The sequence below is a fragment of the Phascolarctos cinereus genome, unplaced genomic scaffold (genome assembly GCF_003287225.1).
Source record: "Phascolarctos cinereus isolate Bilbo 61053 unplaced genomic scaffold, phaCin_HiC Scaffold_7;HRSCAF=346, whole genome shotgun sequence".
NCBI lineage: Eukaryota > Metazoa > Chordata > Mammalia > Diprotodontia > Phascolarctidae > Phascolarctos > Phascolarctos cinereus.
In genome coordinates this window covers 18,019,112-18,034,420 of record NW_027556180.1, presented here as the reverse complement: position 1 = coordinate 18,034,420, position 15,309 = coordinate 18,019,112, and the positions used below count along the sequence as shown (strand labels likewise).

Here is a 15,309-nt window from a genome sequence, read left to right as displayed (position 1 = left end):
TCACTGGAACAGGGAGAAAGTCCCCTCACAAATGGTCTGAGTCATGGGAAGGTCTATTTGTAGTGTTAGCAGAGACTTTTTTCCTTTGGTCTAAGGTATTATGACTTCTTTCCATCATGGTTCATGAAAAAAAACAAATGATTGGCTACCATTTAATTGTTTCCCTATTGAGTCTGTAGATGACAATGAGAGCAAACCCAGCCCCCGAAGCTTGCCTGGGTGTATCTGTGGCTCATTAACTGTCATCAGCATGTCTCTGGCACCCACCAAACTAATTCAATCTGCTGCCTGCTGCTGGTTCCCCATTCGGTGCCATAAGTATATGCCAATTTGTGCTGAACGGCCTTAAAGTGATTCCTGGCCATGTCTCACGTGTGATTGCCCTCCTGCATTCACACAATGTTGTTGGACCCAATCCAGCTGTGACCACTTACTGAGTGTCTGGTACCTGGCAGACCAGTTGCTGAGTGATTTCAATGTCTCCACCTTCTTTTACATATTTACTGCTTCTCTGATTGGTAAATTAATGATAGGAGAGGTTAGGACAATAAATAAAAGTGAAATTCATATCTGTGCCTTTAGTTGATTGTGTATAAAGCTAGTTAAAGGGTTTACTGAGAGAAGAAGTTGAAACAGATGCCTAAATGGTGCTTTTTTGGAGTGGCAAAGAACTGGAAGCCCAGTAGCCCTTTGACCAGGGAATGACTAAATGAACTAGAACAGAGGCATAGAGCTAGGCAGAGGCATAGCCGCAAAGTGAATGCTCCTAGAGAGGGCTATTATTCCTTTCTGATTTTAAAACCAATGAGCCCCATGATCATGTATATTAAGTTCCCATTTCTGATCCCTCCCTCTCTCCCAAATAAGCAGATTAAACACTTGAGGGTGTTTTTTTTTCCTCATTAGGCTCCCATGCTCTCTTGCCTAGCATCTCCTTTCAATCAGTCACATGCAAAGCTGAAGTGGCTTTCTTAAGTTAGCAGTGCTCCTTGTGGTAGGTTTTCAGCATTCAGAGTAACTGGTCTGGGCTCAAATATTCAAATGGCCCTGTGGCCATATTTCCTTCAATATCCTTCAATCTACTGATCTTATACTATGCTTGTCCATGTCCTCCCATTACTTCAACACATGGGGTCCTCCCAATGTGGTGGTTCCTTTATTGCTTTATCTTGATATCATGAGGGTAGCAGTGGGACACATGGGTTGTTCGCTGGTTATCCTTCATTCTCATTCCATGTCCAGCCAATCTTCCTTTTTGCTCAGAATTGTTTTTCCTATTCTATTTCCACATCCAGTTCTCCTTTGTAACTTCTTGTTTGAAATGCATCACAATCTACTTATATCCCATATCACTTGTCCGTTGACCTCTGAGTGGAATGCATTTTCAGTTCTTTGGAGATTGAAGTGATCTATGATGTGAAGTCATGCATCAGCTGACCTACATGGGAATCAAAGCTATGTTCTTAGCTTCAATATCACCCTACCCTGATCAGTTGAGCTAACAGAACCAAATAACTCATTTGAGTGTAAATACTGTATACTTTCTCCCTCCCCAGCGTTCATGTTCTTAACCCCATGGCATCAAAAAAGATTCAAAGATACATAGAAGAAAGGAAAAGGTGTTATTTTCCTCTGCTAGGTAGATAGGCACAGGAAGCAGTCTGTTTATAATGTGAAAACTAATTTCTTGGATATCCTCCACCACTACAACAAGGAACCCCACCAGGGTGCTGTGGAAAGTACTGGCTCAAGAATCAGAATTTCTTGAGTCAGATCCTGGTTCAGTCATTTAGCCTTTGTATGATCTTGAGTTAGTCACATAAATTCTCTACAACTTGGTTTCTATTCCATAAAAAGATGGGGATGGTCTAGAAGGGATGACAAGCAAGATTCTTTCAAGCTCAGAATCTGTGATCTCTATCTAATCAGGAGGCAGCAGTAGAGAGTAGAAAGAAACATTGGCTTCAGAAGATCAGGGCTCTGATCTTGACTGTATTGCTTACTAACTGTTTCACCAGGTGTGTGGCACTCTTCCTCATAGGATCAGAGACTTAGAGCTAGTAGGGACCTTAAAGGCCATCAAGTCTAGGCCCTTCATTTTACAGATGAGGAAACTGAGGCATAGGGAGGATAAGTGACTTGCGCACACAACTAGTAAGGATCTGAGACTTGATTTGAACTCACTTCCTATCCTTTATACCATACTGCCTTCTAGACTTTAGTTTTCTTCTCTCTAAAAGAGGGAAGTATAAACCAAAGTAAAAAGCAAATGGTTTCCTATTATATTATTGATCAACTTGCAGAAAATGAATATTCTATTGCCAAAAACAGGATCATATCAGTTTGTATTTTGAGAGGGCTTTGTCATCAACATACCTCATTCATATCTAGTCCTTACAAAACCCATGAGAAATTGGGATGATAGGAATGACTGTACAGATGAGAAAGCTGATGCTCACAAGTGTTAAAGGACTTGTCCAAGACCACTTGGCTAATAGGTGGTAGACCTAGGACTCAAACACCAATCTTCTGACTTGAGAGCCAATGATCTTTTCATTAGCCAGGGACATACCAAAAGATGATTTTTCATTGTAGTTTCCACTTTGCTCTTCTCCCTGCCCTTATCCCAGATTTAACTCTCCTACCATATGTTTATCTGTACTTCCCTAATACAATATAAGCTCCTTGAGGGCAAGGACTATTTCATTTTTGTCTTTGTATCACCATTGCTTAGCACAGTGCCTGACACATAGCAGTTGTATAATAAATGGTTTTTAATTGATTAAATTAGATTAATTGATAATGTGCAACTTTGACAAAACTCACCTGTGTTTACCTGGGATCTACACATTAATTTAAACAAGAAAGAAGGGCCCTCAAAGATCTAGAAGCACATGACAGAGGGCAGCTGGCATTTTCATGAATCGAGCATAAAGAACAAGGTCTCTAAAATGGAATATTCTAGAACAGTCCAGGAAATGTGCAAGCAGTTTCCCCTTTTGACAACCTTGGGTTAAGTATGTTCACTTGACCTAAGCAGCTGGCTGACACTTCCGCTATATGTTGCCAGGGACATTTCTTGGCTTCCTACTAGGACATATAATCACTGCCCAACTCCAAGATGGAGTATTTTTAATCCTGCTCATTCATATATTCCATTTACCCAAACTCAGCTTTGCAAAGATCATACATACTCATACATGGCCATATATTTCAAAGGTTGTTGGCATGATAGCCTTAGCTACTACAAACCTTCCTAAACCTAAGCATGTCTGTGGTTGTACAATTAGTCAGTCACTGTAAAGGGTAATTAGTCAAATACTAATGTAATTAAATCATTTGCAATGCACTTGCTATTTGCCTTCATTTAGGATGCACTAAGGTAAGCCCCAAAGTGTAGTGCGAGACAGTGTGGCATAGTGTATAGACCGCCAGGCTTGGAATGAAGAAGCCCTAGTTTGAAGATTTGGTTTGGAGCGAGTCACTTAACCTGTAAGAACTCTGGCTTAAGTAATAAGTCTGAGAAGTTGTTCATCTACATTTAGAGAAAGGTCTTTCTGCAGTGGGAGTTCACAATGGTGATGAAATTATAGCAGAGGTTCAGACAGCCCCAAAATATCATCCCAAATGCAGGGTCAAGAAGGATTTTATTGGAGGTATATAAACAGCCTCTGGTCACAAAACAGTTTAGTGGACTGACTCCCAGGTGGCAGGAGACTTTGCTTCTAGTCCCAGCTGCTAACTCCTGTGAACTCAAATATTTCAAAACTCTTGTGGGCTTCATTTTCTTCTCTTTAAAGCAGGTGAGGGAGACCAGATGCTCTCTAAGATCCTTTCTCAACTCTGTTAAGGGAAGTCTTTCTGGAGAGTTAAAGTCAGAAATCTAGAATGAGAGCCAGAGATCATTTGGCCCAACCTTATCATTTTATACATGAAATGAAGCAACTTGCTAAGTTCATCCTGGTAGTAAATATATAGGAATAGGACTACTTTTATATATAGATACTACATGTACATGGGCAGCTAGAGTGCACAGTGGATAGAGTACCAGGCCTGGAGTAAGGAAGACTCGTTTCCATGAGTCCAAATCCAGCCTCAGCCACTTACTATCTGTGTGACCCTATGCAAGTCACTTTACCCCGTTTGCCTCAGCTCCTCATCTGTAAAATGAGTTGGCAAAGGAAATGGCAAACCACTCTAGAATCTGCCAAGAAAACCCCAAATGGGGTCACGAAGAGTTGGATGTGACTGAAATGATTGAACACAATCATATATATATACCAATACACATACATATATACATGTATATACCCATTATATACATATAAACATAAATTACACATACATATACCCATTATATACACAACATAATACATATTACAAATATACAACATACTTGTGCATGTATATATGTACATACATATAAATGTACGTATGCATAGACATAGACATCAGAACTTTAGGAATTTCAACCCAGGTCTTCCAACTCCAAACAGAGCAATATTACTATTGTATTCTCCTGCGTCCCTAGTCTGTCACAAGGATGATGAATGATTTTGCTATCCATTGCTAAGCTCTGTATCAGGAGCGCCCTCACTCCTTGGCTCTCTTCCTTTAGAGAGGAGTAGACAGAAGGGTTGTGACTTCGGTAACTTAGTGGCTAGACACACAAAATGAGTCAAGTTTGGTTCAGCATTTTCTATCCTATGAATTGTATTCTTTGTCCTCAGTTTCTTCATCTGGACAATGGTGAGGGAGGAGTTGGATTAGATTGCTACTGAGATCCCTTCCACTCCCAGATCTCTGGTTTGAGTATCCTTAAATAACTATCTGAATATAGGGGCAATAGGAAGCCTCCCCAGCTTTTTGACTGTCCATCATTTCCAAGTTACATTTCCCCAATTTGAGAGCTTTGGTTAAAGTACTCAAGAATCCAGCACTTTTTAGCATCTCATATTTTCCTTTAAATTTTAATACCCCCTCCATTACGGTTTAAAGGAATGCCAGTACTCCAGAGGAGCCCCTAACTCATCAGAATGTTATTTACAAAGGATTAGTGGCAGTAGAGGCTTTTGTAAACATTCTTCTTTCTTTCTTTCTTTATGAGGAGGGGCCAGTATTTTCGAAAGCAAGTAAATTAGAACTACTAACAATGTTAACTTGATTGGAAATTCCAGCCTTGTGAGGTTTGAGTGGGTTCCAGACATGGCAAAGTGTACTTTCCTCATCTCTGTTTACCAAGTGTGCTTCTTAGCCCTTCATCGGCAATGGGGTTTGGAGGTAGATCAATTTTCAAAAACTTAAAAAGACGTGACTTACCTCCGGGGCTGCTGGCTTCCAGAGGGAGTCTCAACATGGACCCAATTATTACTCCATTCATTTCTTTTTCAAGAGGCACCTCTACTGTATTGCAAACATTGCCGGATGGAGGATCAGGTTTGAAACCTGACTCCTGAATCCTGGCTCTGGCTCACTGAGGGACCTTGGGCAGGTCATTTCGTCACTGAAATCTTCTATAAACTGGGGACAATAATGCTTGCCCTACCCAAGAGTTATCATGGGGAAAGGGCTTTGAAAACTTATAAAGGCCATACAAATCAATGTAATTCCAATGATTTCTTTCCCTCTCCCACTTAATTCCTAGGTGCTTCAGGAATGCATTCCTTTCTTAATTGGACATTTAAAGACCCCTACTCACAGTGACATTATCCTAAATATACTCATAGAAATATCTAGCTACGAACCAGCAGCTTTGAATCATTTTCTTCCGACACTGAAGGAGATTGGTACAAGCTTTCCCAGCCTGATTGGACGAATGGCAAGAATCTACGGAGCTGTTGGGCATGTGAATGAAGTAAGTGCTTGCATTTTATAATCCATAAATTCTGCTGATAATTAAGCCATTGTCCAAACTTCTCTGGTCTAAGAAACCCAAAAATGGGGCTTTGAAGAGTTATGGCAGATGTTCGGTTTCATCCTAGGCAAGATTCTCTGAGGAGATACAAAAGAAAAATAATGGGGGTAGTTTTTAATAGGGTAAATGGTAGCTGCGCTGGGTCAGGGAGAGGACTTTATGAATAGAATCATCATAATCAGAATGGAAGGACAAATTGATCTGTAGAGAAGAAAGGTAACTCTGCCAATAATTCTTCCCTCCCTTTCCCCCCTTCTCTCTGTCTCTCTCTCTCCCTTCCTCCCTCTCTTACCACACCTTCTTTTCCTTTTCCCCCCACCAGCATGTTTGTTACCAGCCCATAAAAGCAGAGCTGTCTCAGTGTGACCTATGCTTTAGGAAGGAAAAGAGTCAATCAATCAAAAAGTATTTCTTCAGTACTTACTCCATGCTAGACACTGGGCTAAGTAAGCACTGGAGATGCTAAGGGAGGTAAAAATAGCCCCTGGCCTCAAGGAGCCTATACTGGAATAAGGAAATTCACAGATACATTAGTAGGCACATGTAAGATACCTATAGAATATATGAAAGGCACTTAGAAGTAAAGACACCAGAAGCTGAAGGGGGGTGGGGATGGAGCAGTAAAGGCCTCCTGAAGAAGGTTGGATTTGAGGTGAGTGTTGAAAAAAAACCAAAGATTCTAACATACCCTTTTGTGTGTGTTCTTTGGGAGAGTCCTTTGGGCTGTTGGCTTTGCCATCGGTGGTCAGAAAAAACAATAGGAAGCCAAGGGCTCAGACACCAATGACACAGTGGCCCTAGACCAAAAGGCACTCCTTCTGAGCCCATTCTCGTTCCCACAGGTGTGGGTGCACCAGGTGCTGGGGGACCTTAACAGTTGTCCCGTGCCACCTTCAAGAAAACTCAGGCACTAGGGGCAGCTAGGTGGCACAGTGGATAGAGCACTGGCCCTGAAGTCCGAAGGACCTGAGTTCAAATCCGGCCTCAGACCAAACACTTAACACTTATGTGACCCTAGGCAAGTCACTTAACCCCAATTGCCTAAAAAAACAAATTTTAAAAAATTAAAAAAGAAAAATCAGACATAACTACTACAGAAAAATATTTTATCTCATTTTTCACCTCAGTTCTGGCTAACTATAGGGGTTTCAGTTAGTGGAGACTCAGACCTAATATACTGCCCATTAACATGGGTCAAGTCTGCAGTATTCATTTTCCTCAGTTGGCTAAAGTCTAAGTATTTTATTTACACATTACAAAAATTGTGTCCCCTCCAGAGAAAGAAAAAGAGAGAGAGACAGAGACAGGACAGAGACAGAGAGACAGAGAGAGGGGTAGGGAAGGGGGGGGAAGAGATTCTCTCATCAGAGTTATTGGCAAAGTTACCTTCCTTCTCTACAGATCAACTGTTCTTCCATTCTGATTATTTCAGAATGAAATAAATAATCACTGGTATTTAAAGATACTAAAGTAGTTATTTGTCCTGTCTAACATTATGCAACCTTTCAACAAAATCCCACCAAAGTCCAAAGCTGAGCTGCATAAACACATTATGAGAACTAATGTCCTGCCTCCTAATTTTTTAGATGAGACATCTGAACCAGAGAGGTTTGGCCATTTGATAAAGGGTGTCTAGCTGGCTAAGCAGCCAGGTATCAAGGAATGATTTGAGGGACCAGGTGCCTGCAGCTTTGACTTAAAGTCTGCATTATATTGGGACAATTTGGAACTTGTTTCTATACTAGTCTTACTTTATGGGAGGTGGGGAGAAGACAGAGACTGATATGCAGCTACTCCTTTCTGTAGCTTTCTAGAGATTTAAATTTCTAGGTATGGCTTCAGTTAGAAAAGCAAAGCCTTTGCTTATACCACTTGGTCCTTCTGTCCCAACAGAAGGCACAGGGCTCAATTTGCGTCCTATTTGCTCAGACTTACCAAGGAAAGGATGGAACCGGGGAGGGGGTGAAGGGATGGGCACATATATGGGTGTGTTAAATCACATTGCCATTCTCTCTGGACTCCAAGATTAGGTAATTAACCTAGGAAGCTTTACCTAGCTGCTAATGAGTTCTTCTAAGAAAATGTCGAAAGAGCTATCCTCTCACAAGCCTGTTCACTGTTGCCTGATATTCTAACAATGAAGATGGATTCCTTCCTTCCTTTGAGCTAAGGAATGATAAGATGCAAATATCATTGGATTACTAAATGTTTAGACCTTAACTTAACCAAGTTTATGAAATCTATTCTTTGACATTGCTAGCTTAACCTCTTGGTTATCAGGGTGCCACCAGTGTTAGTATCAATGCTGTGCCTTCTTCCTTTACCCAGCAGTCTGTCTGGAGGCCAGTGCTATTTGTAGGCTCTTGTAGAGTTCCATAGACCTATGATCTCATCATAAGGGCATAGTTTCCAACCTTTTTTTGTTCCTCTGACACTTTTCAAAAGTAATAAAAGCAATAGGTTGTAAACTCCCAGGGTCATTTATTATGGTCTTTTTAAAGTTCCATTCATTGAGTGCCAGAACTTAAATGATGAATTTTTTTCGACCCCAAAATCTCCAAATTAAAATTTACACCATATAAGTATAATATTAAAATTAAAATTTTGTTCTATCTATAATTATGAAAACTCAAATTATAAAATAGTTACAAATATTTTTGTGGGGCATTCTGTAAGAAAGAAAAGAAGCAATCCAGCAAGACAAGATATGCTCACTTTTATCTGCAAGATTTCATATTAAATTTCTTTATTTTACAAATATTTTAGCGAAATAAGTTACAACTTGGAAGATGTTTAACATAGTCCAATAAGGAGATCAGACTTTTTTATTTGAACGAAAGTTTGCTATGTAAGACTCAAAGCTAAACAAACATAGTCTTAAATCTGGTTCTGGATTGAGTTTCTATATTTCATTTTGAAACAATAATGAGGTGAAAATACTTGCTTATGCAAACATGGTAGAAAATGGTGGGAGAATTTTACCAGTTCTTCTACTGAGATAGAAAAATTATTTTTTTTCTAATTTTAGAGACCTAACCAATCAATGAAAGTGAAGAGATCATATAATATAAATATATAAATAAAATATATAACATATTGTATATGTGCAATATATAAATGATATAAAATATAGACTTCTCTACTGGCTGACAAGTGCTATATTAAATGACAAATATACTTAAAGTTCAATTGCATATGTTGCTTCATATTTAAACAATGTTTATATACAGGGTGTTCTGAAAGTCTAAGTTTAGTTTTAATCTATTAAACCTTAAAACCTTACTAAGACTTTTGGAGTACCCTTTTAGGCTTGTATTCCTCATGTTGTATGTATCTTTTGGGAAAGTCTTTTGGGCTGGTCTGTTTGCTGTTGGAATTCAGAAAGTGTGACAGAAAGCCAAGGGCTCAGGTATCAATGGCATAAATTAACTTTTGTAAGGGAAAAATTTCTGTAGATGTGGCTTTCTTTTCTCACTGGTGCACTGGATACACTCTCAGAAAACTGACTGAATAATTTACCAATGTTGCTAAGAAATTCATCTGGAAATCTGCCAGACTGAAGGATAGTAACATAACCAAATAATAGGTTTTAATTGGAAAACGGTCTTCATAGTTTAATGAGAAGCAATTTGAAGTTTGTTTCTACCGAGCATTTGTGATTGTCAATGATCGTTTCAAGATGGATTGTAATGTATGTACCCAACAATCATGGTTTTCAAAGAGCTTGATATTTGCACTGCAAGAATGCAAATGTTTGTAACATTTTGATTATATAATTACACAGCCAATAAGTTATGATTACAGGGTAACGAAGGAATGAGGAGGGTACTCTGTGGCACTGTATAGAAGACAACTAAAAGTATGCATATGGATCTGACCATCAGTTGGGAATCAGTTTGTGCTCCAATGTTGAACCTTGGGGGATGGGAGGGATGGAGTTGGGGAGGGATTTGGAAACAATTTGATGACAGGTTGAGAAACTGCAAGAATGCATTGTGCTGAGAGAGAAGGGGTCAGAATTTGATACAATCGCTTCATAAACACCAAAATCATTGTGTGCGTGATTTTGATGATGTTGAGTTGCGGCAGAAACAAACCTATAATGTTCCAAACATGTCCATGCCTATTGTCACAGAGGGAAACTAGATTTGTAACATAATCGGAAAAGTATGTTTGTAACAATTATTGCTTAAGGTGCCATTGAAGAATTGGTAGTGTAAATTCCTTGGACTGTTATCATTCATGAACCACTGAATTGGTGAGATGCAGATTACCATGCTCCCTTGCCTGCCCATGCTGTGTGACTTCTGCCTGTGTTCTCCCATACTAGTAGCTAAGTTAATGCCAAGTCAAGTCAAGATGCAATAGCATTTTCTATGTGCCAGGCACTATACAACATGCTAAGGATAGAAAGAAAAATGAAAGACAGTCCTTCATCTCAAGAAAATTCACAGTCAAATGGGGGAAACAACATGCAAACAGCTATATACAAGCAAAATATATACAATGTAAATGAAAGGTAATCTCAGAGGGAAGGCAGTAGTGAAGGAAGAAGGGGGATATTAGTAAAGAAGTCTTGCAGAAGATGGTATTTGACCTGAGTCTTGAAGGAATCCAGGGAAGCCAGGAGAAAGAGGTGAGAAAGGAGAGCATTCCAGGCATAGGGATGGCCAGTCAAAGGTGTGGTGTCAGGAGATGGAGTAGGAGGAGCAGCAAAAAGGTTAGTGTCACTGTATCATAGAATACAAAGAGGAATGGTGGGGATGGGGAGGAGAGAAATAATGCTTAAGAAAGGTAGAGAGGAGCCAGGTTAAGGAAGACTTCAAAAGCCAAACATGATTTTACATTTGATCCCAGAGGTAAGAGAAAGCTACTGGAATTTACTAGGTAGGGGAATGATATGGCCAGACCTATGTTTTAGGAATGTTAGTTTGGCAACTGAATGGAGGGTAGACTTAAGCGGGGAGAGATCTGAGGCAAGGAGACCAACCAGAAGGCTATTGCAACAGTCCAGGTATGAGGTGATGAGAGCCTGCTTTAAGGTTCTTACAACCCCCTGCCTTTTCTTCTAGGCACAGTGGATAGGGTGCCTAGAGTCAGAAAGACTGAGGTTCAAATCCAGTCTCAGACACTTCCTAACTATGTGATTCTGGGCAATTCGCTTAACTTCTGTTTGCCTCCATTTCTTCAACTGCAAAATGGGGATAATAACAGCAGGGTTGTTATGAGGATCAGATGAGATAATATTTGTAAAGACAGTGTCTGGAACATGGTAGGTACCATATAAAAGCTTATTCCTTTCTCCCCGTCTTTCACCTCTCTGCTACCATCACTACAGAGCCGGAAGGGGTCCCTCACAAAGCTGAGGGTTATTTTGTATTTTTATTTATTTTATGGGTTGTCATGAACAAAGAATTCCCCTCCATGGTGAGCCAGCTAAGCCAGCCCTTGGATATCTAACATATTTTGCTGCTGGGACCATAATGGAAGCCTTTCCAGCATGGTGGAATCTGCCAGAGGTTATGTTCCATTAGCTGAGGTTTTTTTAAACCTAGGGTCAACTCTAGGTTAGATGAGATGTTGGAACAAGACTTTGTGAAGATTCTGTGTGCTCAAGTATAAATAATCCATCTTTGACTGATGGCTGCTGCAGGGGATCTGCTGGCCTTGCTCCAGCACCAAGAAATACAAGCCCTGATATGACAGAAACCAGAAACTGAGCAGAAACAGTTTGATACCCTTTAAGAACCTGTCTAAAATGAGCACATTAACAAATATATTCATTTGCATAGTGCCTAGCATATAGTGTTCAAGAAATGCTTTTTCATTAATTCATCATTTGCAGTCATGCAGTTTTTATTTTAAAAATACTAAATATATTCTCCTGCTTCAGGAAAAAAATTTACCTAAAAATACCTACAATATATAAGTATTTTAGGATATATTTGTCAGAGGCAGAACCAGGCTGAAAAAAAAAGGTATATATAAAAAAAGTTTGTCATCCTCTCTATAGGTTCCTTTCTTTTTTTAAACCCAGTCCCCTGAGGCCTGCCCTCCTTAATGCCATGCTGAGAACCCACACAGCTGCCTCATTGATTCTGGCTTGTCCTGTATTTTGTCATGGACAGTGTGGCAAACAGCCAAAAATAGGCAGCTGCCTGCTTGGTTTGATCTTGGGGATTCCACAAAGGTCCACTGCCTCAAGATGGCACCCTGCTAGCCTCTGGGCTGAGGTCTAAGTTTTTACTGTTATACATTTCTTTGGATGAAGGAATGCTACAGTTCCCAGGTTGAACAGCTATTAACATTTTAATGAATTTGTCACTCAAACCCATTTCAGGAACAGCTCTGAAGGATGAAAGGGGCTTTACTTAATAAAAGCAGGACTGAGCAGGGGAGTGCCCTGGGAATGCTATCAGGCAGCATGAGGGCACTGGATAGCCATAGAAAACATATTTTCCCTCCATCTTGGATTTCGATGTTGGCATGGTCAAAATCTCAAGACCTATGAGAAATATGAGAAGCCAGTCTCACATTAGTTCAGTTCAGCCAACATTTATTAAGCATTGTGCTATGTGGAAGGCAAGACGGAGTCAGACATAGTTGGTAGAGAGCCAGCCCCAGAGTTGGAAAGACTTGGGTTCAAATCCTGTCCTTTACACATACTAGCTTTGTGACCCCAGACAGGTCACTCAACCTCTAAGTGCTCAAGGCGACTCTCTAAAAGTATAAACTGCAAAGTAGCTGCCAATTTGCTGGTGAAGAGTTCAAACCAGCTCTGCTGGACCTCAGAAGAGAGAGCCAGGAGTAATGCGTAGAAGACACACAGAAGCAGAATTGGGTCTGTTATTAAGAAAATCTTTCTAAATATGAGCAGTGTCAAAATGTGAAAGGGGCTTCCTCAAGAAGTGAGTTGCTCATTGCTGCCGGTATTCAAGAGAAGACTGGTTGGTTCCTTGTTGATGATGGTAAAGGAAATTCTTGATCATGTACAGCTTGAAATAGATAGCCTTGTATGTTCCCTCCAACTTGATGCCATTACTTTCCTGGTTCCCCTCCTATATCTCTGACTATTCCTTCTTGTTCTACTTTGCTAGATCTCCACCTATCTCCTGTCTCCTAAACGGACTTTTCTCTTACCGTTGGTTTTCTTTTCTTTTGTCCCTATATTCTTTCCCTTGGTAGATTAATCTGCTTCCAAAGGTTCAGTTATCACCTCTCTCACATGACTCCCAAATCTTTGTATCCATTCCCTTGAGAGAAATGATAATTAATAACCAATAATTTAGGGAGATTCAGAGTTCTCTTCTTCTAAAGTCCTGATTTCGAAAAAGTAAAAAGTTCAGTCTCCTGAAGGACACTACTGATAACGAGATTGAATTAACTCTCCTCAATCTTGGTCAGACCCCACCCAGCCTTAGAAGGAATTTAATCTAAAGTGGGGAAGCCCATTATGTTCTACTCAAATTTGGGTGGAGACAGATGATCTGTCTAGATAGTCCAAACCTGTGGGTGGTCTGAGTGTAGAGGTAGTTTCTCTGTCTAAGGTGACATGATGTCACTCTCAGCCTTTCATTTTAATATAGCTTGCTTTCCATTGTGTTATCCAATCACAGTTGGCTGCCACCCATCAGAAACACCTACTCTTTGAAGGGTATATGAACTATGAACCTACCACCACGATTGTCTTTAGTCTAAGAGGGTTGGCCAAGTGACCAGCCTTTTAGAAATAGCATGCTGGCCTTATTAATAAAATGATTAAATTACCCAGAAATTGTCTGTCCAAATTATTTTAATTGCCACACCACTGAGCTCTAGCTCGACCTCATCAAACATGGATATTTTACTGACTCTGCAAACTCATCCTGTCCAAGATTGAACTCGTCATCTTTCTCCCTAAAAACCGGCCCTTTTGTCCCAGCTTCCCTATTTCTGTTGAAGGCTCCACCATCTCCCAAGCTACCCATGCCTAGAATCCCACAGTGACCTTTCACTCTTACTTCCTCTTCCCCACCTTACATTCAATTAGTACTCAAGTGTCCTATTTCTAGGCCATTTCTTGAACCTGCTTCCTTCACAAATGATCATTAAATTGGAATGTAACCATTCCATTAGGATGCAAACTACTCAAGGGGAAGATCCTAATTACTCTTCCTGCCTCGAGATTTTTTCCCTCTCCAATCTATCCTTCATACAGCAGTTTGAATAATGTTTCAAATGGACTATTCTGCCATTCAAAAATGTTCAGTGGAACTCTACTGTTACTAGAATAAAATATGAACTCTATCCTGGCATTCAAAGCCTCTTATAACTGGGCATCAGCCTACCTTTTCAGCATCATTTCACCTGAGTCTCCCTCATGCTCTGTAAACTCTGTTGGGGGCCAGCTAGGTGGTGCAGTGGATAGAACACTGGCCCTAGAGTCAGGAGGACCTGAGTTCAAATCTGGCCTCACATATAATCCTCACTACCTGTGTGACTCTGGCCAAGTCACTTAACCACAATTGCCTCACCAAAAAAACAACAACAACAACAACTCTGTTAGGGACTGGGGACCTTAAGACAGAAATGAAACCATCCCTGGCCTCAAGGAGTTTACATTCCAATTATTGTGGGTAATATATCTTTACATCAAAAAATATATATCTTTACATCCTAAGGTCTTACCATAGTTATTTTTTATTTGTCCAGACTTACGATGAGGAATTCCCATTATAGAACCCTTTCCACTGATGGGGACTGGCAACTCACCTGAAACTTATGGTCTAAGAAAGTTAACTGACTATCTCAGAGAAGTTAAGGTGTATGCCCATATTCACACAACCAATATGTATTACTGTCAGGATGTGAATCCAGACCAAGGCCAGGCCTTTAAAGCCCCCCCGGATCTCAAGTGCTGAGCATAGAAGGTACAGTATACATTTTGATTGCATTGGTATTTGCTGACTAGGTTGAAATCAGGAAATCCCAGATAAAAAGCAAGAAGAAGTCTGGAGGACGTGTGAAGAGCCACTTTCTTGAGCCTGCTGAAAGACAGAGTGTCAAGTAGAGAAATAAGGGAAAAGAAAGACAAAGTAGGACTGCCTCACCTCACCCTGAGCTGTCTCCCTTCAGGACTCAGCCACCTAAGGAAAGCAGAACTGGCTGGACCCATGAAACAGAAATAGGCTGTATTATTTTGCTCGCAGTGAGTGCAGATCTGCTTTGTCGTCATTCCTTTTTTACAGGGTATCATTGGCACTTAGACACCAACCAAACTGAACATTAGATCCATGTGGTAAAATGTCCTAAGTTAAATTATTATGGCCTGGTTTTCTTTGGTTATGGGAAATAGCTATGAAAGAGACTAATCAAACGTTCCCCAGCTCTAAAAACAACTCAAATTGCTTTGGCCT

At 40.3% G+C, this 15,309-nt stretch overlaps 1 protein-coding gene across 5 annotated transcripts in view; it reads left to right on the top strand.

Moving 5' to 3' along the window:
• The window catches only part of VEPH1 (ventricular zone expressed PH domain containing 1), a 209,542-nt gene that overhangs the window by 65,928 nt on the left and 128,305 nt on the right, over positions 1 to 15,309 (top strand). For all 5 annotated transcript variants that reach the window (XM_020988883.2, XM_020988884.2, XM_078147637.1 and 2 more), the window contains exon 6: positions 5,645 to 5,854. In XM_020988883.2, the coding sequence (XP_020844542.1) occupies positions 5,645 to 5,854 (210 nt within the window). The remainder of the gene's footprint in view (positions 1 to 5,644; positions 5,855 to 15,309) is intronic.